This window comes from Dermacentor albipictus, chromosome 1, assembly GCF_038994185.2.
Source record: "Dermacentor albipictus isolate Rhodes 1998 colony chromosome 1, USDA_Dalb.pri_finalv2, whole genome shotgun sequence".
In the NCBI taxonomy this organism is placed as follows: Eukaryota; Metazoa; Arthropoda; class Arachnida; order Ixodida; family Ixodidae; genus Dermacentor; species Dermacentor albipictus.
The window spans coordinates 280,693,134-280,720,397 of record NC_091821.1 but is presented as its reverse complement, the minus strand read 5'-3'; the positions used below and the strand labels follow the sequence as shown (position 1 = coordinate 280,720,397).

Sequence of the window (27,264 nt, the reverse complement as noted above, 5' to 3'; positions counted from 1 at the left end):
TCATGATAAACACAAAGCATGTGAAAAGGCTTATAAGGCATTACTAAAATCCACTCGCAAAAACTTTTTTTCTCATGATTTACCATCCATGCTAAAAACTAATACTCGTCACTTTTGGCGTGTGGTGAACCCTGCAATTCGCACTGACATCATTCTTACTGATTCTTTTGGTGTTCCCATCAGCGATTCAGATTGCGCTCAACTTCTTAATGATACGTTTGTAACAATTTTCACTCATGAAAACATTAACTCATTGCCAACTTTAAAGACATTAGTGGGAATCACAATGCATGAGGTAGACATCAGTGAGGCTGGTGTTTTATCTCTACTAACCAATCTTAAAATGTCATCTAGTGCCGACCATCTAGGTTTCAACAATAAAATTTTAAAGAATACATCGCATAGTATTTGTCCTCTGTTAACAGCTCTATTTTCCCAGTCACTATCAACTGGTGGTATTCCTAATGACTGGCGCATTGCTAAAATAATACCCATTTTCAAATCAGGTGATCGCGCTTCTCCCCTTAATTATCGTCCCATCTCCTTAACCAGCACTATTTGTAAATTACTCGAACATATCATACACAGTCAAGTAATCAACTTCCTTGAAGACCATAACATTATTTTTAAGCATCAGCACCGTTTTCGCAAGGGCTACTCATGTGACACACAACTTGCCGGATTTATTAACGACATACACGCACTTATAGATGCCGGGTTCCAAGTTGACGCAATATTTTTAGATTTTTCTAAGGCATTTGACCGTGTTCCACACCATAGGTTGGTACTTAAACTTTCACAGCTTAACATTCACCCTACTATAATTGCATGGATCACCGATTTTCTCTCATCTAGAATTCAGTTTACATCAGTTAACAATTCTAACTCATGTTATGCTGATGTTACGTCTGGAGTTCCACAAGGCAGCGTACTTGGTCCTTTACTCTTTCTAATTTATATTAATGATTTACCCAGTTGCGTTTCATCTAAAATCAGACTATTTGCAGACGATTGTGTAGTTTACCGATGTGTAACAAGTAACACCGATAGCCACTTACTACAAACTGACCTGGACGCAATAAGTGCATGGTGTTCTAATTGGTTAATGCCATTAAATATTTCCAAAACTAAACTCATGTCTTTCACCAATAGGCCACGAATTCTAACCACCTACTCCCTTGATAACAACACTGTGGAACTCGCAACTACTTACAAGTACCTTGGCATCAATCTTCAATCAAACTTATCATGGAATAATCATATTAACCTTACCCTTGCCTCTTCAAATCGTACTCTCGGACTTATTAAACATAACTTAAAAGAAGCCCCAAGGCATGTTAAAAAACTAGCATACACAACATTAATCCGTCCTAAACTAGAATACGCGTCTGCCATCTGGGATCCCGAACAAACGTATATCATAAGTAACATCGAAGCCTTGCAGAACCGTGCTGCGCGATTTATATTTTCAGATTATTCACGTTACACCAGCGTCACCGCGTTAAAGAATAAAGCTGACTTGGACAACTTAGCTCTTCGCCGTAAAATTTCTCGCCTAACACTTTTCCATAAGCTTTATCACCATCCATCACTTCACGATGATTTCTTTCAGTCACCAACAGTTATTTTTCCACGCCGTGACCATCCATACAAAGTCAAATGCATTAACTGCCAGTCATCCCATTATGCATCTTCGTTCTTACCACGCACAATAACTGAATGGAACGCCTTACCATCAGTCATTGCCACGGAACCAGACTTGACTAAGTTTCAACATTTAATTCGCTCACGACTTGTCGACTAATCGTATTATTATTCTTTTTTGGGACTTTTACAGTGTTTTTCGATATTTGTTGGTGTTTTTAGTGCAGTTGCCTTATGTTCTCCTAATATGTACTAATGTTTTCTCTGTAATAATTGTGACCTAATTATCTTGTATGTTAACTATGTTTCACTGTATTATTACTTCTGTTAACCTCTCTTGTTTTTAGTATGTACAAACTACAACCAGTGCTTGTGATTGACCCCCCCCCCATGTAATACCCTCGTAATGAGGGCCTTTGGGGGTATTTTGAATAAATAAATAAATAAATATAATGTCTCGTCACCCACCGAGAATTGCCCGCCGTGCTACTGGCCTACTAGAAATTTGTATATGTGACGCCCAGCCATTTGGAACACAGCAACTTTGTTTTGCGATGGGAGAGTCCAGGTGAAAGACAGTGTGGTTATGGAGATAAAGACACGCTATTTTCTGCAGTAACTTAGGCATGCATGGATGAATGCCTTTATTTATTGAGAAAAAGGAGGAGCAAGCATCAGTGGAAGCACGTCTCAGCAGACTGGGAAAGAAGAGGGGGACAAAGAGGAAAAGCTGGGGCCTGGGTGGCAGGCGAAGTCGCAGCTTAGAGGCGAGAGAATATAAGCAAGAGTTGGTGAAACCAGTTGAATTCCAGTGTAGATGTGTGATGTGCCGAGTGAATGATTGGAGTCACCGCCCAGCATCCGTCCTTTGCGGCAGTATAAGCTCCCACCGTTCTTGGTAACAAACCTTTACTGAAAACCAATCTTCGCAATTACTTATTCATCAGCCATGCCTAGCCAAGTATTCCTTAGAGGCAGGGTCTGTGGATTACAACTACGCTGTCCCGACAAGTTACGACCATAACGTGGCGCTTGCGGTTACGGATGCCATACTCGTGGCTCTTACTGTACTACTACTCTACTGCGCGAATACTATAAACATGGGTTTACTGCACAAGTTAGTGAACAGACATTTTAGAACCGCGTTTTTCGCCTTACATACGCCCAACGCAAGCACCATTGTAGCAAGTCACGGTGTGAGTCCCTTCAAGACAGAGACGCGAACGCAAACATGAGAACGTGTTAGAAAACAGGGTCTTGGGCCTCGTGCCAAACATATCCAAGCCAACAATATGTTAACAATCATGCCGTCGTTTCTATGCAAAGAGGTTGTGTATTTAAACTTCTGGAGTGACAGTCCAATCCGCCACCTACGGGAGCGCGTGAAGCCGCCGGGGGCCACATTGTACGAGGAAAAGGAGTGCGGCCACAGTACGTGGCTGCGGTATACGCGCGATGCAACCTGTGCTTGCGGTTCTGCGACGAAAAAATAAAATTAAGCCCCTTTAGGAAGTATATCAGTCCGCCATTTTGTGTCGCAGTTGTCAAAAATAAAATGTCATGGTGGTGGGTGCCTTGTGTTCTGTGTACAATATTGTTTGTTACGAGGAGTTGCGAAGAAATGGTTTTATTTACAGGAGAATTGGACGATGATGGTAGCGTGATCGTAGCGCAGCCCGGCCTCTCTAACTCCTCGTTTTCTTCGTCCTCTCTTTCTTCGCTTCTTGTCCGTGCCTTTCGTATCTGTTACATTTCCCCGCAAGCAGACGAAGCCCGTGGGGCGAGTCAGGATGTACAAGCAGGGTAGAAAGGCTTCAGGCGAGCAATATGAGTCAGCTGAGTTCTGCTTGATCGCCGACCATTGCACAGGAGGCGAGCTATGACGTAAGTGAGTTCGCTCAGGTGGTCAACAACTACAAATGGGCCTGAATATTGTGACAAGAACTTTTGGCACAATCCACGCTTGCGTTGCGGTGTCCAAAGGAGGAATAAGTCACCTTTTTGCAGCGATACTTGTACGTGACGGTCGTCGTATCGCTCTTTCGAACGACTTTGCAAGGCCAGAGTACGAAGACGAGCTATTCGACGCGCTTCTTCGGTGAGACACAAAGTGTTCGATACAGAATCATCACTGTGCAGAACGAAGGGTAAGAAAGTGTCCAGAGGGCTTCGCGGTAACCTTGCATACAGGAGATAAAATGGGCTATAGTTCGTGGTTCCGTGCTTCGCCGTGTTGTATGCATAAGTGATGAAGGGCAGCACGTCGTCCCAGTTCTTATGATTGGAGGAGACGTACATGGCAAACATGTTAGTCAGCGTTCTGTTTGTCCTTTCAACGAGGCCATTGGTCTGTGGATGATACGGCGTGGAATGACGGAACTGTGAAGCGCAGAAACGAAGTAACTCTTCAATGGCATCAGCCGTGAACTGGCGACCGCGGTCGCTGATGATGAAACGTGGTGGGCCATGACGAAGGACCACGGAACGGAGCAGGAAGGCCGCCACGCAAGGAGCGGTAGAAGACGGTAAGGCTGCAATTACTGCATACCGTGTAAGATGGTATACGCAGACAATTATCCAGCGGTTCCTGTTGTTAGATAACGGGAATGGACCCAAAAGGTCAATGCCTACTTGCTCGAACGGCGTACTGGGCGGTGTCAATGGCCGAAGGGGACCCGGGGCTGCGGTGGTTGGTCGCTTGTGACGTTGGCACATTTCACAACTAGCGACATAGCGCTTGGTAGTTTTGTACATCTTGGGCCAGTAAAAGCGCTCCTGCATGCGGTGCAGCGTTCGTACGAAGCCGAAATGGCCGGATGTCACATCATCATGCATGGCGCGTAGAACGTCGGAGCGGAGACTCTCGGGGACAAGAAGCAGAAAACGCGCTCCATGCCCGGAGTAATTAGTTTTGTAGAGCACTTTATCACGGGCAGTAAAGCGACCGCTGCCTTTAGAAGTACAGGCGGCGACAAAAAGCGGATCAAGGGTAACATCATCCCGTTGTTCTCGCTGAAAGTCTGCCGCGTCAGGGAACGTAGGAGTAACAGCAGCGAGACAGTCGTCAAAATTCTCAGCATCGCAGTCGGTAGTTCAAGAGGAATCTGAGAGAGGCAGTCTGCGTCAGCGTGACGACGGCCACTCTTGTACGATACCACAAAGTCGTATTCCTGGAGGCGCAGCGCCCAACGTGCGAGGCGACCAGAGGGATCACGCAAACCGACCAGCCAGCATAAAGAATGATGGTAGTTGATAATTTTGAATGGTCTACCGTAAAGATAACATTGAAACTTTTGTACGGCGAAAACTGCTGCCAGGCATTCCTGTTCCGTAACCGTATAATTGCGTTCAGATTTGCTCAGACAACGGCTGGCATATGCGACAACATGTTCTGCGCCACTGTGACGTTGTACAAGCACCGCTCCTATCCCGATTCCACTCGCATCAGTGTGAACTTCAGTCGGGCAAGATGGATCGAAGTGACGCAAGAGGAGTGCTGACGTTAGTATAAACTTCAGTTGAGAGAATGATGCGTCGCACTCTGGTGTCCAATTGAAGGATGCATTTTGTCGCAAAATACTTGTCAACGGGTAAACAATGTCGGCAAACCGGGGAAGAAAACGACGAAAATACGAACATAGGCCAATGAATGAGCGGAGTTCTCGTGCTGACTGCGGTGGCTTGAATTGAAGGAGCTCACTGCTTCAATCTTACGAGGATCGGGTCTGACGCCATCCTTGTCGACTAAGTGTCCCAGGACCAGTGTTTGACGTTCGCCGAACCGACACTTTTTTGAGTTTAGGACCAGTCCAGCTTTCTCAATGCAGTCGAGAACGAGGCTGAGGCGTTCGTTATGTTCTTCAAACGTGTGGCCAAAGATTACAGCATCATCGAGGTAACACATGCATATCTCCCACTTTAGACCACGTAGTACTGTGTCCATGAATCTTTCAAAGGTGGCAGGATCATTGCAAAGGCCAAAAGGCATAACATTAAATTCGAATAGGCCATCTTGAGTCACGAAAGCGATCTTTTCCTTGTCGGCAGGGTCCATACGTATTTGCCAGTACCCCGATCGTAAATCAAGTGTTGAGAAGTAAGAAGCAGCGTGTAAGCAATCAATGACGTCATCGATTCGCGGTAGTGGATAGACATCTTTCTTCATCACTGCGTTTAGATGTCTGTAATCCACGCAGAATCTCCAGGAGACATCTTTTTTCGGACCAGGATTACTGGGGCTGCCCATGGACTAGATGTCTCTTGAACGACACCTTTGTTCATCATCTCCTTGACTTGCTCGGCAATAACTTTCCCTCAGACGATGACACTCGGTAGGGCTTCTGGCGGATGGGGTGTGCTGAGCCGGTATCTATTCTGTGACGAGCGCGGGACGACGGGAAATGAAGGGGTGCATCTCCATGCGTGAAGTCAACTGCGGCCTCATTACTGGCAAGGACTTGTATCAGTGCTTGCCGTTCCAATGTACCGAGAGCCTTGCTGACCATGCCAAGCATTAGCTCTTCAGAATGGCGATTATCGCAAGGAAAGCAAGCTGTAGAGACGTCCGTAGTTAGTGCCGCTATTGAACTATATGCGGCTTCATTGAAAAAAGTGATTTTCATACCGCGAGGAAGGACAACCGGCGTGGCGGAACAGTTCAGCGCCCACAATGTGGCGACTCCTTTCGTCATTCACCCGACAGAGCAGGGCACAAGTATATTTTTTAGCACAGTTTATGCGGAGAGGCCTAACTGCAAGGTCAACACAATCAGCATCAACAGTAGTTGTAGAAACAAGAACGGGCGTCAGGCACCACGATGGTACAATCACTGTATCAAGAACACTGAGTGTGTCTGTGTCCCCGTCTTCACCACCCAAGCTTTGTTCGGAATGTGCTGATATAAATAACTTGTTCAATGAGATTTCGCCACAACCACAGTCCACGGAAGCGCCGCACTGTTCAAGAAAATCGATACCAAGAATAACGTCGTGCGAACAACGAGAAGGAACAAGGAATTCCGACACAAACACTTTCCCAGCCAACAAAACACTCACAGCACAAACACCAATGGGATGAAGCCACTCGCCGCCTACTCCACGAAAGGTAATACCGTCGTTCCAAGAAAACATAACTTTGTGGCCTAGCCGGTTTTTGAAAGCGAGGCTCATCACAGACACAGTCGCCCCAGTATCAACTAACGCCATGGTCGGTATTCCGTCAATCGAGAAATTCACTGTGTTTTTGAACATCTCAACAGGCAGAGGTATTTCTTGCAAAGACCGCCTGGCGACCACACATCCACTGGCCGCGGATGCTAGTTTCCCGGGGGTGGTGAGGAAGGACGGCGCCGAGGGGACGGAGAGCGACGGGGACGGCTATTTGGTGGCGTCAAACTCCGCTCAGATGCTGGCGAATCGCTGCGTCTGGTCTCGTGTGAGAAGTTATCCCTTGGAAGCAAATCGGTCATCCGCAGGTCATATGAAGTACGGGTTCTGAGTGGCGAGAACATCGATGGTGTCCTACGTGATTGACGGGCTTGGCGACAATACCGAGCTATATGGCCTGTGGAACCGCAGTTGTAGCACACGGGAGGGTCGCGGTTCACAGCGTCTTCCTCGAAACGAATGGTAGACGGCTGCGGGCGGTGAGAAAGTTCGTGGTCATGTGGATAACGTGTCTCTGCTGCTTGTTGAAATCCGTTATATCTTTCATAAGTCGCGTCGTGGTAGTAGGGTCGGTGCTGTTCTTGTCGTGGCCTGACAGAAGTCGCAGGGCCTCGGGGGTAAAAACGCGGCTGCTCTCGTTGTGGCCGAGCGTCATAAGTAGGGCCTCTGTCGTAGAGACGTGACTGCTGTCGGGGCGCGAGTTCATAATCCTCAGTGCCCCTTGCCGCAGGATACGGGGAGAAGGATGCCACGTTTGGCTCAAAATTTGGTGGTAGGCGGAAGATATGAGTGCCTGGATGTGTCACTTGCGCGTGCAGGCTGAGTTCTTCCCGAACTATTTGTCGGATCGGTGATTCAGGATCAAGGGGCTGGTTTTATTTACAGGAGAATTGGACGATGATGGTAGCGTGATCGTAGCGCAGCCCGGCCTCTCTAACTCCTCGTTTTCTTCGTCCTCTCTTTCTTCTCTTCTTATATCCGTGCCTTTCGTATCTGTTACAATATGTTGCGAGAACTGAAAAACAGTCGCTTCCTGTTTTCTTCATTGAGTAACCTGCCGCGTGCATCGGCACTGTGATGCCCTTTCGTCGATACGTGGTGCCGGCCCGTATTGACACAACGACATGACCTCAAAATGTAGTATCCTTATGCCATTTCTTAAAAAGATCACTATTTGCGTAAATCAGCGTTTTTCGTTGAAACCAAGAAAACAAGAAAAAAATATTCAACGGTAGGTATCATTTTTGTCCGGCATTTGAGTTCTAGCTGAAAAGAGTCGGTGAAAGCAAATTTACAATAAAGCTAAGGCGACCCACAATCTGCACACAGCCGCAAGCCTACATGCGCTCCAATGAGAATAACCTGCCAAAGTTAAGGTCATGTGTCAGCTGGCCGCTCAAGCAATCTTTACTTTTTTTTTTCGTTTCTGCATCCATTCTGCCTGCGTCTGCGGCAAAAACGTAAAGTGTGATGGTGGTGAATTGTAGTAGCAGGCGGGTTTAGCCGGGCGAACAAGTCCGGCAATTGCTCCAGGCAGATAGATAAACCGAAATGCAAGATGGAGCATTTGGGAGATGGGCTCGAATCTCGGTGGTTTGTTTGTGAAGACAGCTTTCTGTGCTCTTTGGTGACTGCGAAGCTCAGAATGAGGGGCATCCTGACGACAACGATCGCCGTCAACGTAACAGAATAAGCGGGCGTGCAAGATCACGCCTAAAGCCGAAAGCATATTCAGAGGAAATACACTACTCTTGCCGAAAAAAAAAAACGTGATGAGTAACGAGCGGTGTTGTTGAGCGAGGCTGTAGACGGATAATGTCACCATAGACAGGACAACGCTCCAATCCCGGTGCTCAGCGGAAATATACGTCGACAGTGTGTCAACTAGCATGTACTTGATACTTCATTAAGGTCGTTGCGTGTTTGTGTTGTGTCTAGCAGGAACGAGTAGCGTAAGAGATGACACTGGAGAGAAGGCGGTGAGCGAAGTCCGCAAAAAGTAATATAGGATAGCCATATTGAACGTCGACGCCATGTTGAATAAAGCCTGCGACTTCAGTTGCTCAGCCGCCAGAAAGGCTTGTGTCGTAGCATAACGCTGGGCGCATGTGGTAACCACAGCGATAAACACACATTTTGCGGAAGTAAACAGAGGTAAGGGACGTAGTGAGTTCGCCGCCCTTTTCGAGCTCTGGCATAGTTTGAAAAATGAATGTGGCGAAGTATGACGCAAAAAATAGTATATGTCAACCCAAACGCCATGGTGGCCTGCCACCAATACATCATGAACTTGCAGCGATGAGAGATTTCATTGCGTACTTGAGAATAAAAACGAGCACATCAGAGACGTCCGAGGGACATTTCTAGGGTACAAGAGCAAAATGCCCCCCCCCCCCCCAAAAAAAAAAGAAATCACGAATATAAGCTTACGAATATGGGCGTCGTAAGATCGAGCACAGATCGAGGATCACGTCAGCATTTCATTCAGCGTTTATTTCTGAGAAAAAGAGTTGAAGGCGCCCGTTTATTTGCATCACAATGGCAGGCGTAATCAGGCAAACATTGACAGCATTTCATTAGAGAGTGCCTGTCTACTCTGTGGAGATTACGCATGACAATGATAACAAACGCAGAAAGCTTTGCTTACATCGATTCGCACATACATAAGATTCGCATAATTTTTTCGCTCATTGAATACAGTGCTTTCTACGGTGTCATTCTTCGACAGATGGTACCGATTTTCACGCAATGAGTATTGGAACAAATTGTCTCACCTTCCGGCTGTCACCTTCCTCCTACTGCCAACATTCCTTCCCCTCCGTAGTTGCTTAGCTCTTATTGGGTTCGGCTGCTAATCACGAGGTCTCGAGATCGAATCCCAACCACGGCAGCGGTATTTAAATGTGTGTGAAATGCGAAAACCCGCGTGCTTAGGGTTACGCACACGTTAAAAAATCCTGAGTGGTCTAAATAATTCTCGAATCCACCACTACGGCGTGCCTCACAATGAAATCGTAGTTTTGGCAAGTAAAACCTCATAATGTGTTATGTAACATTCGTTAAGGATGTCCTGGGCAGTCGCACAACTCTTGAATACAATTAAGCGTCAGGAGTTGTGCGCGACGTCTTTGAGTATGTGGATAGCCTTTATGGCGTTCCATAGCTGCTAGTCTACATTGCGGCTATGTAATAAAGGCGGAACGGCAACATGGTAGAGAATGTGGAGAACACACAAATCCCGCATATATTACTGCACAATAATTTTAAATATCATTCTTGCTTCACGGACGTGGACAACCGCCATAGGAGACTACTTTGAAACCAACTGCAAGTACTGTATATGTCGTACCCAATGGTGTACCTGGCCTGGTGGCCAGTAAATGGAGACGTAATATTGCGAACAGCTTCGGCTATAGCATGCTAACGGACGACGACACAAACTGAAGTGACTAGTGCAAGAGTGGACAGGGAACACTAACGACGCTACAAGGACAAGCGCACAGTTGGATGTTTGCGCTTATCCTTGTCGCCTCTAGTGTCCCGTGTCCACTCTTGCGCTAGTCACTTTAGCATGGAGTACCAACTAGCCCGGTCTCACACCCTGCGACGACACAGGAACAGTTTGCTCAACTCTTGTATCGTGACTTTTGTGTTAAGGTGAAAAACCAACTTATCCACGTATATGTCTTAATGCTTAAGCACATCTAGATTTGCAGCTGCGGCGGTAGCCCATGAGTGTGCATTGCAATGTCGCTAGTGAAATAATTGTGTGCACCTTAACGAATTCGATAGTGGAAAATCAAAATCCGTCCACGGCGGCGTCTCTAGTAGACGCTGTGCGATGTTCGGACGTTAATAATCTGTGCCGACTGAAGAAAGGCTGCCCCGAAGTACTTCTGACGATTAGGCTAGCTTCTTTACTCCGTGGAATGAAAAAAAAGAAAAAGAAAAGGAAAAGAAAAAAAAGAGAACCGCATCAAAAGCCCAGAATCAACCATTCCTCGTCGCGACTAAATGCTCTTAGGATGACGAGTAATTTCTAGGCGACGAGCGAATACGCTTGATCAAGAACACTGATAACACCGGCGGGACAAGCATTGTGGCGAAGTGCAATGCGCAGGGATAGCTTTTATCTTTTTTATTTTTTTGGTTGACGTCATCACGCGTCACCGCGGGAAGTTTGAAAAGTTTAAGGTTAGTACGCCACGTGGTGGCACTCACGCGAACTAAACCCTGACGTCCAGAAAAGCTGGATACGGCGCACGCCCGAGGTGGAGCGGCCCCGGCTCCCGGGTGTGCGGGAGCGGCTCCTGCGACCTCTGCTGGCCGATCGGGATCCCGAGCTCCCTCTGGATCTGGAGCGTCCTCTGGGCTCGCGATGTCCGTCTGGATGCTGCGCCGCACCTGCGCCGTTCTGCCTTAAGAGACTCGTCGCTTTTTCTCGAAGTTTCTTGGACGCAATGGCTGCCTGCTTGTTCTCGATTCTTCGTTTGCGTACCACGTACGGGACCTGGTATCTGCTCTTGCATTCCTTGCTGGCCGTGGGGTGTTTCTCGCCGCACAGCGCGCAAGAGACTTCTTCACAAGCGTGATCTTCTCCGGGGTCTGGAATGCCGCAATCCCTGCAAGTCTGCTTCTCCGGTGTGGGGCATACGTCTGCTCGGTGCCCTAGTTTGCCGCAAGCCTGACATATGGCGATCTGCTTCCTGTAGAGCGAGCACTCTACCCATGCACATCAGTACATCACGTGGTTGGGAACTTTGTGTCCTTCGAAGACTACGATCAGCGTCCCGGTTTCCTTAATGCGCTTCGCCGCCAGTGCGAGTGGGCTTTGGAGAAGTCTGGGTAAATGACGTCAGTTTGAAAAGAAGAATCTAAGTTTAAGTGAAGGTCTGCGGTGAATTCGAAAAGCTGGGACTCGCAAGAATGCCCTGATCTAAAACCGTGCTGTTTTTCATAAAAGAAAGCGTTATTGTCGAGATGTGATGCGATCTGCGAATATAAAATGTGCTCCAGTAGCTTGCATGGAATACATGTTAATGAAATTGGGCGGTAATTAGAAGGATCGGATCGATTGCCTGCCTTAAATACTGGGGTTACTAGTTTTCCAATCATTTGGTATTTCGCCGTTTGAAACGGACCGCTGAAAAATAATTTGCAAAATACGGCTAGAAATGCTCACGGTGCCCTTCAATATTTTGGCAGTTATGTTGTCTGGCCCAGGAGCGCTTGGCAACTTAAGGTTGTCGATGAGTTTAGCGATAGCTTCATGGGTTATAAAAACTGGTGGCATTAGGGAAAAACTAGTGGCAGGTATTGGGGCAATACGAAGTGCAGGTTCGTGGGTGAACACGGAGGAAAAATATGAATTCATGACATCTGCGTGCTCAATATCAGGGACATGTAAGCCATCATGGTTAGCCGAAGAAATGTTTTGAGTAGGGCTTTTGCACGGGGTGACCAGATTGCAGAATTTTGGGGGGTTAACGCGCATAATGTTTTCAAGATCTTCGTGAAAAAATTTCTTTTTAGAACGTCGTAGTATGCTAATGTATTCTTGTAGGCACTTGCTGTACGTTTCCCATTTTTTTACAGAATTTGTGTGTTTGGCCGCACGATAGAGGCGCTTCTTTTTGTTTTGCTAACTGTCGCAAGGCGTTGCTATACCACGGCTTGTTACACCACCACGTATGCAGACAAGGGGGACATAGGTTTCGACAAGGGATAAGATTTTATTCTTGTAGGGCAGTCAGTTTTGTGCTACTGATCTAGTGGGTGCGGCCTGCTGAAAAAGGTGGAAAAAAGTTTCTAACTAACGGTTAATAGGGTGAAAATCTGCTTTATTGTAGTCGCGAGTGTATTTCATGGAGCGTTGCTTTGTGAGGATGGGAACGGAAAAATTGAACACAAGCACCTCGTGATCGCTTAGACCAGTGAAGCTTGTTAAGGACTCAATTAACTCAGGTTTGGAAGCGAGAACAAGATCGAGAATGTTGTCGCCACGAGTAGGCACTTTAACTGTCTGGGTGAAGTTAAGCGTGAGGACTAAGTCAATGAATTTGTTCGACGGACTGGAAGGTGCTGACAGTGTTTCCCAGTCGATATCGGGAAAGTTAGTCTCCACAAAGTAGGAAGTTCGCATGGACAAACCGAGAGTGCAGATCAAGTCGGACGGAGTGAAGGTCGGTAAGAAAGGAGGAGTCGGAATGAGGAGGCCGATAACAAGCAACAAAAATGTTTGTGCAGCTAGGAAGGGCCAGTTTAACGCAAAGTATCTCGTGAGAGGAACTAACATGGACGGGGGATGTATGCAATTCTGATTTCGAGAGAACAAGGACGCCACCACCCCTTCTTCTTGATCTGACGAGCCTGTAAGCAATAAAAGATTTCGTTTCGGAAAGAAGTTCTGTGTCGTCGATATCTGGAGTTGGCCAAGACTCGGTAAAAATAGCAATGTCCGCGGAACTATCTTCAAGAAGGGACCCTACTGCTCTTTTCTGTGAGAAGTAACTGCGGATATTTGTCAATATTAGAGTCATGTTCTTTGAAGCCCGCGCATTTCTATTAGCTAATGATGTTTGATGAGGATTGGCACGTAGTGGGCGGAAAGCAAGTGGTGGTGATGGCTATGATGACAATAGCTCTGTTACAGTATCGTTTGTGTCATTGTAGACGTATTGCTTGCTACCAATAACAAGTTTGTTGAAACGTATCTTGAACGCAGCGTTAGTTTGCTGAGCATACGCAAAACGTTTTTTCCGGGCCAATCTGACACGGGCTGAATAATCTTCACGAACAGTATACCCTGAATTTTTAAGCTGAGATGTAGCTGAAAGTATTAATGATTTGGTTTTGAAAAGCGCAAATTTTACAATAATGGGGCGTTTCTTTGCTTCCGTGTAACGACCCATTCGGTGCGCGCGCTCAATGTCAGCAGGATCAAGTGACACACGAAGTTTCTCGCGACAGAAGGAAACGACATGTTCTTCAGATCGCGCCCACGTTTCTTCTTTTACATTCGAAATTCCAAAAAGGTAAGGTTCGACCTGCGGAGGCGGTTCTCCGCGTCATCACATTTTTCGGCGAGCTGTTTGATTTCAAACGACAGCTTAGTACTGTTCTGGCTTGTGTTATTGTGTGGGCCGGGACTACTCGATTGACCACTCCCAATATTTCTTTCCAAATCATCGACACGCAGCGACAGACGATCGACAGTTTCTTCTATGTTTGACTGCGTACCACAAATAGCTGACAACTCGGCAATTATTGTGGCATGAGATTGTTCGAGACGACCGAAGGCTTCAGAAATAGACTCTAATGACACAGGGGGCCCAGGGTTAAGTTAAATATCACCTGACTGAACGAGCATAAAAAAAAAACAAGGAATGCATTAAAGTAGTGGAAACATGACAGGCGAAGCATTTGGCGACAACAATCAAGCATTTCAGGGGGGCACGCGATCGCGAGCAAGAACGGGTCATTTGAACGGAACGATGCCAGGGACGGCAGGTAACTAACCTGCGTAAAAGGGGCGAAATCATAACCAAGTTCCGAGCGGTGATGTGCCCCAAGTGGCTCCAGAGCAGATGCGTCTTTTCTAGTCGATGCGTATCTCCCGCGATGATAGTTCCGCCAGGTTGCCAGGCGTCATACTTGACAAGCTGCTGGAACGGCGGTGGTAGGCAAATTTCAAGTTCTTCGTGGGCGGTGACGGAAGGGTTCCAAGGTAAGTCGATGAAATCGAAGAATCCAACAGGATAGTTGAAGCAGGAAGGCGGTGGGGTGATGCAGAGCAGAATGAAAGCCTGCGTAAGAAGGGGCGAAATCATGACCAAGTTCCGAGCGGTGATGTGCCCCCATCAGGGAGCTCCTATTGCCCCATTTGTCGATTACACCTGTAGGATAAATAAAACCCCAATTCGCTGTTTCCCAGTCGTCCTTCTATGCCCTTGACATAAAGCGTGAACAACAATGGAGGCATAGGACATCCTTGCTTCAGTCCTTGGTGAATTCCCTCGCCCCCTTTCATTACCTTTGCCACCTTCCCTTACAAATTGTACTCGGTGGTCTGTATACACCTCCCTCAGCAACTCCACGAAATCGTCCTCTATGCCTTCGTGCTTAAGAATATCAGATCACAACTGCATTGTAATTTAAACTCATTAAGAATCTACGTTGTCATATGCTCCTTTGATATCGAGAAATGCTATCCAGAAAGGTCTCTTCTAAGCTATTGCAATCTCTATGCCCTGAGTTAGTACAAACATATTATCCTCTAAGCGTTTGTCAGGCCTGAACCCACTCTGCGGTTCCCCTAGTATTTAAATTTTCTCCACCCACTTCGGTAGTTCCACTTTTATGGCTTGCATTGCCGTCATATATATCACCGACGTTTCTTTAACTGGCCTGTACGAGCTCGTCTTATCACATTTGCCACCTGTGTAGGATGGATGGGATGGAGGGATATTATGAGGGTCCTCTTTGGAATGGGGTGATGGGTGGCGCCACCAAGCTCTTGTTATTGCCTTATGTCCTACCTATGTTAAAAAAAGAAAAGAAAAAAAAAACTCACGATGAATACTCATACCCAAAGTTTCTGAACTCCTATTGCGAACTTAGCTTTTGTACGTCTCCGTTTTTTGTCGTTTCCCTACTTTTCTTCCACCAATCCTTCAACCGCCTTTTACTAATCCCTATTGCGCATATGTTTACTTTTCCACTGCTCTCGCTGAACCCAAGGGCTTCCAGGAGGCCAGTAGTGTCTAAATCGACCGCTGGGCAGACATCTTCCCAGTCGAATACAACATGCTCCATCATATCCCTAGCTTTACCGCAGCAAGTGAATGCTTCTTCCTTCTTATGTCTCGCTTTATAAGTGCATGTTCTATGGTATCCTTATCTCGCTTCGAAAAGTAATGAGCTTCCATTTGAGTTATCATAAATTGTTTCTTTCCTCATTTCGTTTTGTACTCTTAAGCAGGTACTCATGGCAGGTTTCTTTTCCATTGTCGCCACCCATGAGATCATCTAATCCTCTCTGAATTTCCGCTTCAGGTTCTTTGTTGCTGTGTTGCTCACCGTACAGGCCACATGCTTGCTGGTAAGCTTCCGAGTTCGTTTCCTCCACTGTGAATCGATGTTTTTCTGTACAAATGGCTCAACACTCTCGCAGCACATTTACTTTCTTCCATATTCCTCAGTCGTTCTTCATACTCAATTTTATTGTGAGTTTCCCTCCCTTCAAAACTTCTACAACCCGTATCACCCTGCAGAGCTTCATTTGTAGTCTTCCCGTGTGCGCGCAATGCGAGGCGTCCCACTGACTTTTGGCTGCCATCGAGTCCTGATGGTACTGCTGATGTTAAGCAAACAATCGCATTTCCAAAGGTAAGTCCTAGAACCATTACAAGTTTCCACATACCCCGGAATACCTCGTACCTATGGGGACCTATGTGGGCATCGCCGAACAGCGCCTCTGGCGGCAACCCGGTCATACATGCGCGGTTTGTATGCGAGGGCGTCGTTGTTCGCTAATAACTGATCATAGAAGACATCTTTCGAAAATATCCCGTGAGGTTCTACGCGCGTAGGCGGACATGTCGTGCAAGGGTACAGTTACTCATGGCCGAAAACCCTTTCCAAATTGCGGGGGAAGTTTCAAGTATGGAAGTTCATGACAACGTTGAAATTTTGGAGGCTTCTTTTGGCCAGTGTAAAGCGATTTGCGGGGAAACTATTTCCAAGGTCAATTCACATGGTTTCGAGGGCGAGACTGAAATATCATTCTAAACCAGTGAGCAGCGACTTCGATTACGGTCGTGCGATTGAAGCGCGACTACATCTCGGGGGGCTAAACACTAGCTGATGGAAATTGTGCATGCAATGCGTCACCAATGGAAACATTTGAAAAAGTACACACATTGCCATTAGAATAGGCAAATGTGAAACCACAGGTTGTTTGCTTCCATCCGCGAATAACTTATTTACAATGACCTTACAGGCTCCCGTAAGAGCATGACATAAGGGGGGAGTATAAACAGAAACAGTACTATAAGAGCTAGTAAACATATTATGTAGCAAGTGGCACTTCTACATTTCTACTATAAAGCATTAAGTTAACACATTAAGTTAATTAAGTTGGCTCGTAGTGATGCGTGCTGAGTTAATGCCGATTTTGTATTAATGTGCTAACGCGACAGCGTTAGGGGCCCCGTGTGGCAGGAAATCTGGCGTCCCGCGTCCAGCATCGACCATATTGAGAGCGAAAAAACATTCCGAACAACGTATACCCAACCACCCAGGCCATCTTTGTAGCGAAGAGACTTTACTGAAATAATTGAATTTCTCAAAGTAGAATGCGTCAGAAAACTGGTAAAGTACGGCTTAAACACAACCTACAGACATGATAGCATTGGATTGCAATTAGAATATACGAGAAAACATAATTCTCTTACGCAGAAAGCCAAACATTAACCCCTTTTCCAGCGTTTCTACTATTCATCAGGCCGAGCTGGGTTTCTCGCAACAAAATCAGCTCGCCTCCGCGCATTCGCGGCCCAAGCCGCGTTTCTACCAGAAAACTCGCGTTCGTGCACAGCGTTTGCCGCCAGCGTTTCCCGGTAAACCTCACGGTTGCATAATCTGCTGTTGCTGGGAAGCGCGATAAGCAGTCGTGGATCTTTGAATGCAATCGTGTCCCACACTTAAAGGCGGCGCTTAAGGCCCGTTTATAGTCCGACGTAACGCGCGCGCGCGCGCGTGCGCTCGCGCACACTACGTCCGACGCACTGCAGCGCCGACGTAACCGGCGGCTGCCAGCGCGCCCCAACGGGCCCGGCGCAGATTTGGCTCCTGCTCCATTCGCACGCCGGCGCCGCCGGCTGCGTCGACCCACAATGCATTGCGCGCGAAGAAAAATGCGCCAACTCCGCAGACTGCTTTTGCGGACGGCGGGCGACTTGGCGAAAGTTCTGCGCATGCTCCGAAGATAGCAGCCGACGGCGCGCGCGTTGAAGTATAGAGGGGATGGCCTCCCGGCTGGCGCAGCGCAACTGACGTAGCGTGACTGACCGCGAACGACGCTCGCCCGCGCTCCGATAACGTCGGACTATAAACGGGCCTTTAAGCGTCCTCAAAATTTTTGTGAGCCACCAACTGTCAACGTGCAAGCACGTTTTCGTCCGCTGTGACCGTGCCTGCACGCCACTCGAGCATCCCTGCGCAGGCCCCTACACTATAAAAAACAGTTGCACTGTTTAGGGTGTATATTTGCCACACAACGATAGTCGTCATCTGTCTCGTTTGCGTTTCCGTTCTTGAAAAAGCTGCGCTCGTTACATTCCTGTCAAGAACGCTCTTATCATGCTGACAACGCGCATGCCGCTTGTGACTTGGAAGTACCGGGCTTACAGCGTTAAAGGAAGTACGCTGGACCCTGCTTCCTGCTTCCCCTGCTTGCAGGCACGCGTCAGTCAAATGACGGAAGTTGAACGCGGCTTCCACTTCCAGGAGTAGAAGCCTCGACTACTCGCGTTCGGGACTGCGCTTCGCGAGTACCTTGCGCAGGGCTGACTTCATCGACCTTTTTAGTCTCTCCCACCAGCCACCCCACCATGGCGCGTTGGGTACCAAGAACATTGATGATATTCGATGGTTGGCGAGAAATGAAGCAAACGGAGAACCATTCATAATGCGCCGCACGTCGCTTAAGTCTCTGCTTGCCCTGTTGAAGGTCAGGACATAGTCCGATATGAGAGGCACTCCCCTACGAGCAAACAGCCTTCTGAAGGCAAGAAAGCAAATGTCCGACGAGAGGCCTACTCTTATTTCTTGATGCACCGCTCGAGGTGTTGCACAGGTAAACAGCACAACGCAAACCTTGGTGCAATGAGTTTATGTTTCGCTGCACTTTTCTTATAATGGGCCTGCGAAGAGGGTTCCCACCGCTTCAAATGGGCGAGATGTAGTGGAGCATAAACTACCCTCACGGGCTTTGTGCGGAATCGTTTGCAGAGAAAGCAGTTTATAATCTTTTCGTCTCTTGGTGGGCTAGGATGATTCAGAAGCGCTCACGAATTTGCGTAAGCGTGGTTGATACTCCGCCATGTAGAACACGACAGTGTGCCTCCATAATCACCAACCTCGTGAATCCATGATTCTGAGGCAAAATCACTGGACATTGAACTCATTTAATACAACATTTTGGTTGTTTACGGAGACGCACACAAAAGGGCAACGCATGCCTTCGATGAGATTTGGTAGAGCGTTCCGCATAGCCAAATGCTCTGGCGCTATCGAACGTGTAGAAGTGCTCAATGGAGGCTTCGTTTGTTAGACCTGACAACGTCAGAAGAGAAGGCTGATCACAGTAATGATGTTCCCACCTCAGGTACGAGATTAAGCGAAATCTGATTTACCATTTATGTTTTGCTGTAGCGGCAAAGAACAATAGCAAGACGTGATTCGGATCAAAGCGAGCTACGTTGGTTTCGCCATGTTGTTCGCTAGCCACGTTAGCCAAGCAAAGCCCGCGATGCTACATCCTAAAGTTAGCGTGCGTAACCCTCAAGTTTCTACATAGCGTTCTCCATATGGGCATTGTAGGCATGTTATTTTCTAGCATACGCAAGAGCTTTGCGTAAGCTAAACTAAAAGTGACCTGCGAAACTGTCTACTTACTGTTGGCCTCCAAGTGCGCGTACAAATGGCAGGCACTTGGCATCTTCATTAGCTTTAACTCTCAGCAGAACACTGATTTAAGACAGGCTCTGGAGTTGTTGGGTGCTGTATTAAGGTCAGCTATACGTCCCTTGAATTTCTGAGCAGTATGAATTTGCGGCTCTGAACAAGCCCTCCTGATACATACAGAACCATTTACAGACCCATACAGACCCATACATACAGACCCATTGTGTTGTCGTCTCCCTTCTGTCCTTGTTTGCTGGCGCTAAATATGCTTTGAATTTACCAACACGCCCAACAAATGGCATTTTCTCCCTTTGCGTCTAGGTTTCAGGAGTTTTACGTGAGTGCGACGTCTCTCAAATAAATGTCTCTTTCCTCAAGGCGACGTGCTCAATTAAGCGTCCCAAGTGGTTTATAGGTCTGCTAGAGCGATTGTTTGCTGTTCGTCATATTGTAATGACGAGGCATCAGGTACAGTTTCGTTAGCTCGGTGTTCAGTTAGTGTGTGAATTACATCTTCGGGCTTAGTGAAGTATGCGGTAATGTAGCTTTTATTGATCATTGCCAGTTTCCTTGTATGTTTTAGTTTCATTAGCAGGATATAGCAGGATTATTCCCAAGTGGACTCAATAGGCTAAAAACACATTTCTGCTTTTCTCTCAGTTCGCGCAAATATGGTTCTGATGCACTGGCGACTTGGGGAACATGGGTGGCACAGCTTTTATATCCGCACGTGAGAATGACACGGTACCCTCGATATTTTTTCCGGTGGAAGTAATTTTGGCCAAGCGAGACTTTCCGTAAGCCTTACTTTATAAAATTTTCAGCACTGAAAAAAAAAATGAAATCGAGACGACCTTGTTAGCCGCGATTCACGAAAATTGCCGTCACTGAAAAAAAAAAGAAAATCAAGGCTTAAATGATATTGCGCGACATAAAAAACGACACGGACGTGCGAGAAGACGACACACCAAGCGCAAACTTTCAACTAAGTTTATTGTGCTACTGCGTCATTTTATACATGTCATGCAACGTGGATCGCGCATGCGCTTACAAGGAAATGAAGTGCGAACTCATGTAACATGGTTACGTGTCATGTGATGCCGCGTCCAAGTAACTTAATTCTTTTTCTGTGAGAGCCAGAGACGGGAAGCTAACACACGCATCACCCAATTTCGCGATCATCTGCGCTTCAGATATCTCACGGATGAGCTGCGTACTGCCACGGGAAACAATCGTGCATTGATCCTCAAGAGGCTTGCAGCCATGATCACGACAGTGGATCGCCAAGAAACCACCAGAGCCGTTTTTTACATTGTTGCTGTGTTCGCAGAGCCGATCATTGAGGCAACGCCCAGTTTGTCCGATATATTTCTTCCCACATGAAAGCGGGAGGTTGTACACCAAGGGACGGCATTTGGATCCGTCAGCCTGCAAAGCCTGCCGAGCTTGTCGGGAGCAGAAAAAACAACTTACATTCGCCCTTTGGGCAATCTTTTTCAAGTTGTGGGATATCCCGTGCATGTAAGGTATGACACTTACTTTAGGGCGTATGCCAGGAGGGGCATCGGCAACTTACTTCTGCGTACCGACAAGCCCGGCAGGCTGTGCAGGCTGACGGATGCAAATGCCGTCCCTTCCGATAAGTGCAGAAATCATCACGGAAAAAAGTTTGTCGAGTGTGTACACCGGATGGTGTACAACCTCCCGCTTTCATGTGGGAAGAAATATATCGGACAAACTGGGCGTTGCCTCAGTGATCGGCTCCGCGAACACAGCAACAATGTAAAAAACGGCTCTGGTGGTTTCTTGGCGATCCACTGTCGCGATCATGGCTGCAAGCCTCTTGAGGATCAATGCACGATTGCTTCCCGTGGCAGTACGCAGCTCATCCGTGAGATATCTGAAGCGCAGATGATCGCGAAATTGGGTGATGCGTGTGTTAGCTTCCCATCTCTGGCTCTCACAGAAAAAGAATTAAGTTACTTGGACGTGGCATCACATGACACGTAACCATGTTACATGAGTTCGCACTTCATTTCCTTGTAAGCGCATGCGCGATCCACGTTGCCTGCCATGTATAATATGACGCAGTGGCACAATAAACTTAGTTGAAAGTTTGCGCTTGGTGTGTCGTCTTCTCTCACGTCCGTGTCGTTTGTTATGTCGCGCAATATCATTTAAGCAATGGATTGCCAACTTGCCCGGAATGCTGCTCTCATTAAATGAAGGTCACCTTGCCATTCTCACACGAGGTTACTAGTGCGGTGCCATGCACATTGCCGAAGTTGCCAATGTAAAGCAAAGTTGCGCAAATGGAGAAAGAAGCTGAAATACCCCGTATGGAACTCCCAAGACCTGTTCGTGCAATTTGGGAGGAAAATTGTGGCCATCGCTTTGGATGCGAGCGCGTATAGTGCTTATATTGTAACTAAACCATGTTTACATCGTTTTTTCAGGACATGACCAACACAAGTGCCACTGAGCCTGAACTGAACATCGAGCAGATTCCAGATAAGTACATCGGCTACATCATGCACTTCATGCTCAAGTTCCAGAACGACACGTCCGAGTTCGGCAAGCCCCAGGTGCGGCGCACTTTCCGCTCCTCGTACCCGCTGTTCTTGGTGCTGTACGGGTCGCTCTTCGTGTCGTCTCTCATCGCCAACGGATGGATGGTTCTGCACATTTACCGCGGGAAACGGCCGCGGGAGACAGTGTGCGTGTACCTCTTTGCCAACGCACTCAACGACATCTTCAAGCTGCTGGTCGTGATGCCCATCTCTCTTGTGACGCTATTTCTACACAACTGGGTCTTCGGCAGTTTCCTCTGCTTTGCGTCGCCGATCGTCCAAGATTTTCCTTTCTACTTGACTTTGCTGACATTCGTGGCAATCGCTTGCGACCGGTACCGGTACGCTATGAACCCGATGAAGCGCCAGATACCGCCGCTGCTGTGCCTACTCGGCGTCTGTCTTGTGGCAGGCATCCTAACTCTTCCGTATGCTGCTTATACCAAGTTCCTCGACTTGCAGCAGTACTTGGGGTATCAGTTCCGGGGCACAGGTATCTGTGCCATCAACTTGACGGAGAATATTGAAGAGTACATCCGCGGCTTGTTCATAGTTCTGTACGCGCTACCCGTCGCACTGGTCATCTACTTGCACGTGAAGGTCACCGTAGAGATCAAAGCCCAGGAGACTTCGTTGGCCCTGCACGCCACCTACCGGCGCGACAGCAACGGCGAAGAGGCGTCCGTCTGCTCCGTCGCGTCGTCCATGGCACCCGAGTCGGTGTACAGCACGCGCTCGTGCGCCGCTTTTGCCGTGGCCACGCGTGACCCGTCCGCGCAGAGGCGCCGCTCCTCACCCCCCGGCGACGCGCTCGACTGGCTCAAGGAGCGCCGCACCCAGAACACCGTCATGATGATGGTCACGGTGTACGCCGTGTGCCTGCTGCCGCTGAACGTGCTGCGCCTCATCGTGCACGTTGTCCACGAGGGGCCGGAGCATAGCGTCCACTTCGACCTGTCCTTCGCGTTCGCTGTTCTCATCGCCTTCCTGCCCACGCTGGGCACGCCCTACTTGTTCCGCGTGTGGCGACTCAGCCTGGACGCCTGCCAGTACCGCAAGCTGAGGCGCGCGGGCCGCAACAAGGGGCGCTGCGATTCCAGGGCCTGAGCAGCCGCTTGATTTCGGTCGCGTAAGTGCTTTCTGCTTTTCGAATGGGGGCCACCTCCTACAATGGAAAAAAATTGAGTAGGATGTACAGGCATGCAGCCGCAGTGAGTACGTGAAACGTCTTGTGCGTGCTGCAGACGGTGTATCATTTCTATTCTACATAACCGATGTAACCAAATACGCAAGTTATGCTATGTTCAGACTACGTTCGTAAGGCGCCGATTTTTCGTAACATGCGTAAGCGGAAGCGCACCAAGCGTATGCGTCTTGTTCAGACTGCGATCGTAAAGGCACCAACGTGCGCAATTCACGCGTAAATCGTGGGTGAGAGTGTTAAAGGGTCGGCAACATTTACGACTGTGACATTACGACCGTTGCGACACAGCCAATGACCTATAAGCTTTCGGTTTTTAACAACCGATGACGACACTTCCATCCTTCCGTCTGCAGACAGCTCCGGACGCGGGAAGTTCCATTCCACCATTACGTGTGCATGATTAGGTTCGCTGTGTTCGTGAAAGTTCGTACAGCGCGCCTTGCGAGACTGTTTTCAGTTGATGTGGTTTATCCGCTGAGGAAATCGATGGCCGCAGGTGCGTGCTCCGAACTTTGATGAGTGGTCTCACTAGGTTTTCAAGGAAGCGGAACGGCGGGGGCGACATGCGCATGAAGTTATGAAACATCGCAGCGTCACCAACTCGGAGCTTGGCGACAAGGTTGTGAAAATCGCCGTCCACGGCCCTATCGAGTAATACTTGCCGCACCCAAACCCTTCTGCGTCGCCTTCGTCGTCTATGGGCGATTGAATACATGACGATAAGTTTGTTTTGAGCGTGAATTTCTTCGATCTCGGCCAGCGCTCGCATGTTGACAGGAGTCATATTGGACCGCTGGTGACGTCGATTCTGCAGCTACAAATTTGATTGGCCTGTTGTAACAGCCGTAATTTACGCAGCAGTAAATGTGAACAAAGGTGCCGGCTTAACTGCCGTAACGTTTTTTACAGCCGTTACGTTCGATACGCCGAAAGAGCTGTTACGCGCGTTACGACCGTAGTGTGAACATAGCTTTACACTTATTCACGCTTAGAAACTTACATGCGTAACGCATGTTGCAACTATGGTGGGGATCTCATGGCCTGATTTTGCAATTGCAAGGCCCGTTTGCTTTGGAAAGGGTGTTTGTGCACTAGAGTACAAAATTACTGTTTGCCCCCCCCCCCCCAATCTAAGATATTTAGCGCCATGGCATTGTCCTGCGGCTTTACCGGGTGTGTCTTTAAAAAACGTCATTTTGTAGCGGTAGTTTTTTGTCATCTGAAAGGGTGCTTTCGAAAGAGTAATGCAAGCTTGCTAAACGGTGGTAGTAGGTGACTGTTTGTCGATATGCAGACACAGGTTACAAATCCACTTGCGCATTTGCGTGAAGGTGTCTTGTCGCGATTTGTTTCGCAGCCACATAGACCTTTTCTTTTTTGCATAGGTGACGTGTACACGCAGAGTGCCTCTTCTGGGGGCTTGGTAAAATACAGGAGTAAAAGTAGAAGTTAATATGAAACTGGTCAATGTTCAAAGAGCTGCTTCAGTCAAGGGCTTCAAGTAAGATGCTTTAGTTTTAATAACATTGAATGTTTCCGTTCTTATCGCAAGCTCACCTTAACGGTAGGCAACCGAAGCTATTTATTTTCTTATGCAGGCGGCACGTTATGCAGCACACCCTTGTCTCTTTGCTAAGAGTTGGTAAAGTCGTAATTGAACCGAATATATTCTAATGTGCACGAACAAATTAAAATTCGCGAATCCCACCACGTTGTCTCAGTGGCTATGATGGCCTGCTGATTTGTATGAGGTCGTGGGTTGAAACTCAGCAATTTTTGTCGGTTTTCTTTTAAGGCAAGCTACAGTAACCTGTATCTTTACGTTCCAATGAACACCACAAAACCGTAGATGATAAAAATTGTTCCGTGTCCTCGCCTACAGCATGCGCTATTGCCCCCTGTGCAGATTCGGGATGTTAAAATCAGTCAACAAAAACTACGATATTTGATTCCGAGCAACACAACCCAAGCGACTGTTTTTTAGTTGTGTCTGTTTTTTTTTTCTTTTTGCCATCTCAGTCTGGGAAATCCACAGCATGATTAGGTGCCAAATACGGGTGTGGCTGATCTCCCGTACGCCAGCGCACGAGTGGGAAAATGTTCAACCAGCTTGAATGGAAAGTTTTGAAGCTCATTGTTACCAATAAAATACATAATAAACGACCAGAATACCAGCTACATGCTTTGGCAATCACACAATAGACAGTTTGAACCGGTTTGGCTAATTTCGCCTGCGCTTATGGCCTGAGCGCAAGGCAGCGTGAACTCCAGTAAATGGTTATTCAATCAGCTAAGACACGGCCTTCGTTCCTCCGTACTACACTTAGCTCTGTTTGCACGAGCTGACGAGACACCTCTGTTGACGCAAGAAACAGTAAGGATACAAAACCGACTAGCGCAGCTGAGGTAAACTTTAATATGGCAAGCAATTTTATTTTCTTTCACACAGCCATTGTACTTTGTTTGACACATTCCTTTCGAATGCAGTCTCACTTTCACTGCGTTCACCCTCATCGCAGCGCACTATAGCTCACCTGGAGCGTCTCTGAGCATGACAGCGTGCCACGCACCGGGGCAGCACGACTCGCTCTGAAAGCGGGAACGCTATTCACTCCGTGCCTTTTAGGACGGACCGTTGTCGCCTGCAGCAGTCATTGTGACTATTTGAAATAGCGTTCACAGCCCAACGTTAACCCCAACCGAGTTTGGCTACGCCATGTTGCACAGCGATTGCTTTTAATTCAAGCGTCCTATAAATGTACAGCGAAAACCTTCGACGTTTCCAATAACCCTCGCAATACAACGGCGACCCCCGTTGAATCTTGCTCGCTTTCACGGAAGCAACAGCAGAGCCATACACTTATAGTGTACACAAGGCGAGAGCTGTCACTGTGCAAGTTTAATACGTTTTCGGCACACATTTACATAAATGAACAATTCTTAGCGCAAACATATTCGCAACTCATGCCGCATCACATCAGCTCGTGAACTGTCACCGTGTCTTTTCTCAAGGCACATAAGGCTATAAAGATGTGATAACCCACGATCAACCCCGATATGAAGCCACTGAAGCTATTCGCTGTCGAAGTTTTTCAGAAGTGCGCATTGACGTGGGCTATGCAAAATGTGGGAGACATAGCGGAACGCCGCTGCGAGAAAGGCGCCGGGGACACGCGTCGAGGGCGCACCTGGGTTGGCGCCTGCAGCAGCCGGTGGCGGCACTGGAAACCAGGCATTTTTGTGCTCATTTTCTACGCCAGTAACCAACCTTTCAAAATAAATGCACAATAAACATTGAAGGTGTACCCGACGTCAGTAAACTTACTTATTGCTTATATTTAGTATCCCTGTAGTTTCCCGACACGAATGCCTTGTTTGACTTCTGCGAGAATCAATGTAATCATTTAGACATCAAACGAGCGCGTAATAATACGCCGCATCGAGCAGCAATAGTTCTGCGAGAGCTGCTATACTCCGAGCCATCGCGACGCTTCTATGCGGGAGAACTGCTGGGTCATTGTTGGGCGCTTGGTGCAAATAGTTGTTTGTCGACTGCGAGATGAGGTGATGAGACCCTCTCTGGCGTGTCTTATCGAAAGCCGAATGGCAGGGCACGCGAGCTACGTTCTTTAACCGTGTCAGCTGTGGGGTAATTGTGTTTATAGGAACGCCACAGTAAGGGGTCGAGGTTTGTTCAGTACAAACGTGGAAGGTTTTAGTATTCAATACAGGGCTGAAACTGCATTCGCTCAAATCAGTTTTATGACGCTGTAGCTGAAGCACTGCGATCGTTCATCCGAGAAATTTAACGCGAGCAAATGCTCCTCGGAGTGCCTATTTTCACACATCGCATTTAACATAAAGGGTTGCTTCAACTTGCATCTAAAGAAATCACCGGCACATGCACATCTGACATTTACAATTATATTACCAGCAGTAGTTGTAGTGAAAAGTGGCGAACCGTAAATAAACAGTTCATACTTCACATTTTAC

General features: G+C 47.6%; 1 protein-coding gene across 7 annotated transcripts in view; it reads left to right on the top strand.

The window, feature by feature from the left end:
• LOC139054403 (prolactin-releasing peptide receptor) overlaps positions 1–27,264 on the top strand; it is a 167,965-nt gene that overhangs the window by 128,389 nt on the left and 12,312 nt on the right. For 5 of the 7 annotated variants that reach the window (XM_070531341.1, XM_070531339.1, XM_070531337.1 and 2 more), the window contains one exon: positions 21,954–23,196. In XM_070531341.1, the coding sequence (XP_070387442.1) occupies positions 21,957–23,174 (1,218 nt within the window). In that variant the 5' untranslated portion in view covers positions 21,954–21,956 and the 3' untranslated portion in view covers positions 23,175–23,196. Of the gene's footprint in view, positions 1–21,647; positions 21,835–21,953; positions 23,197–25,290; positions 25,450–27,264 lie in introns of those variants that run through there. The other 2 variants (XM_070531338.1, XM_070531342.1) reach the window with 2 other exon arrangements.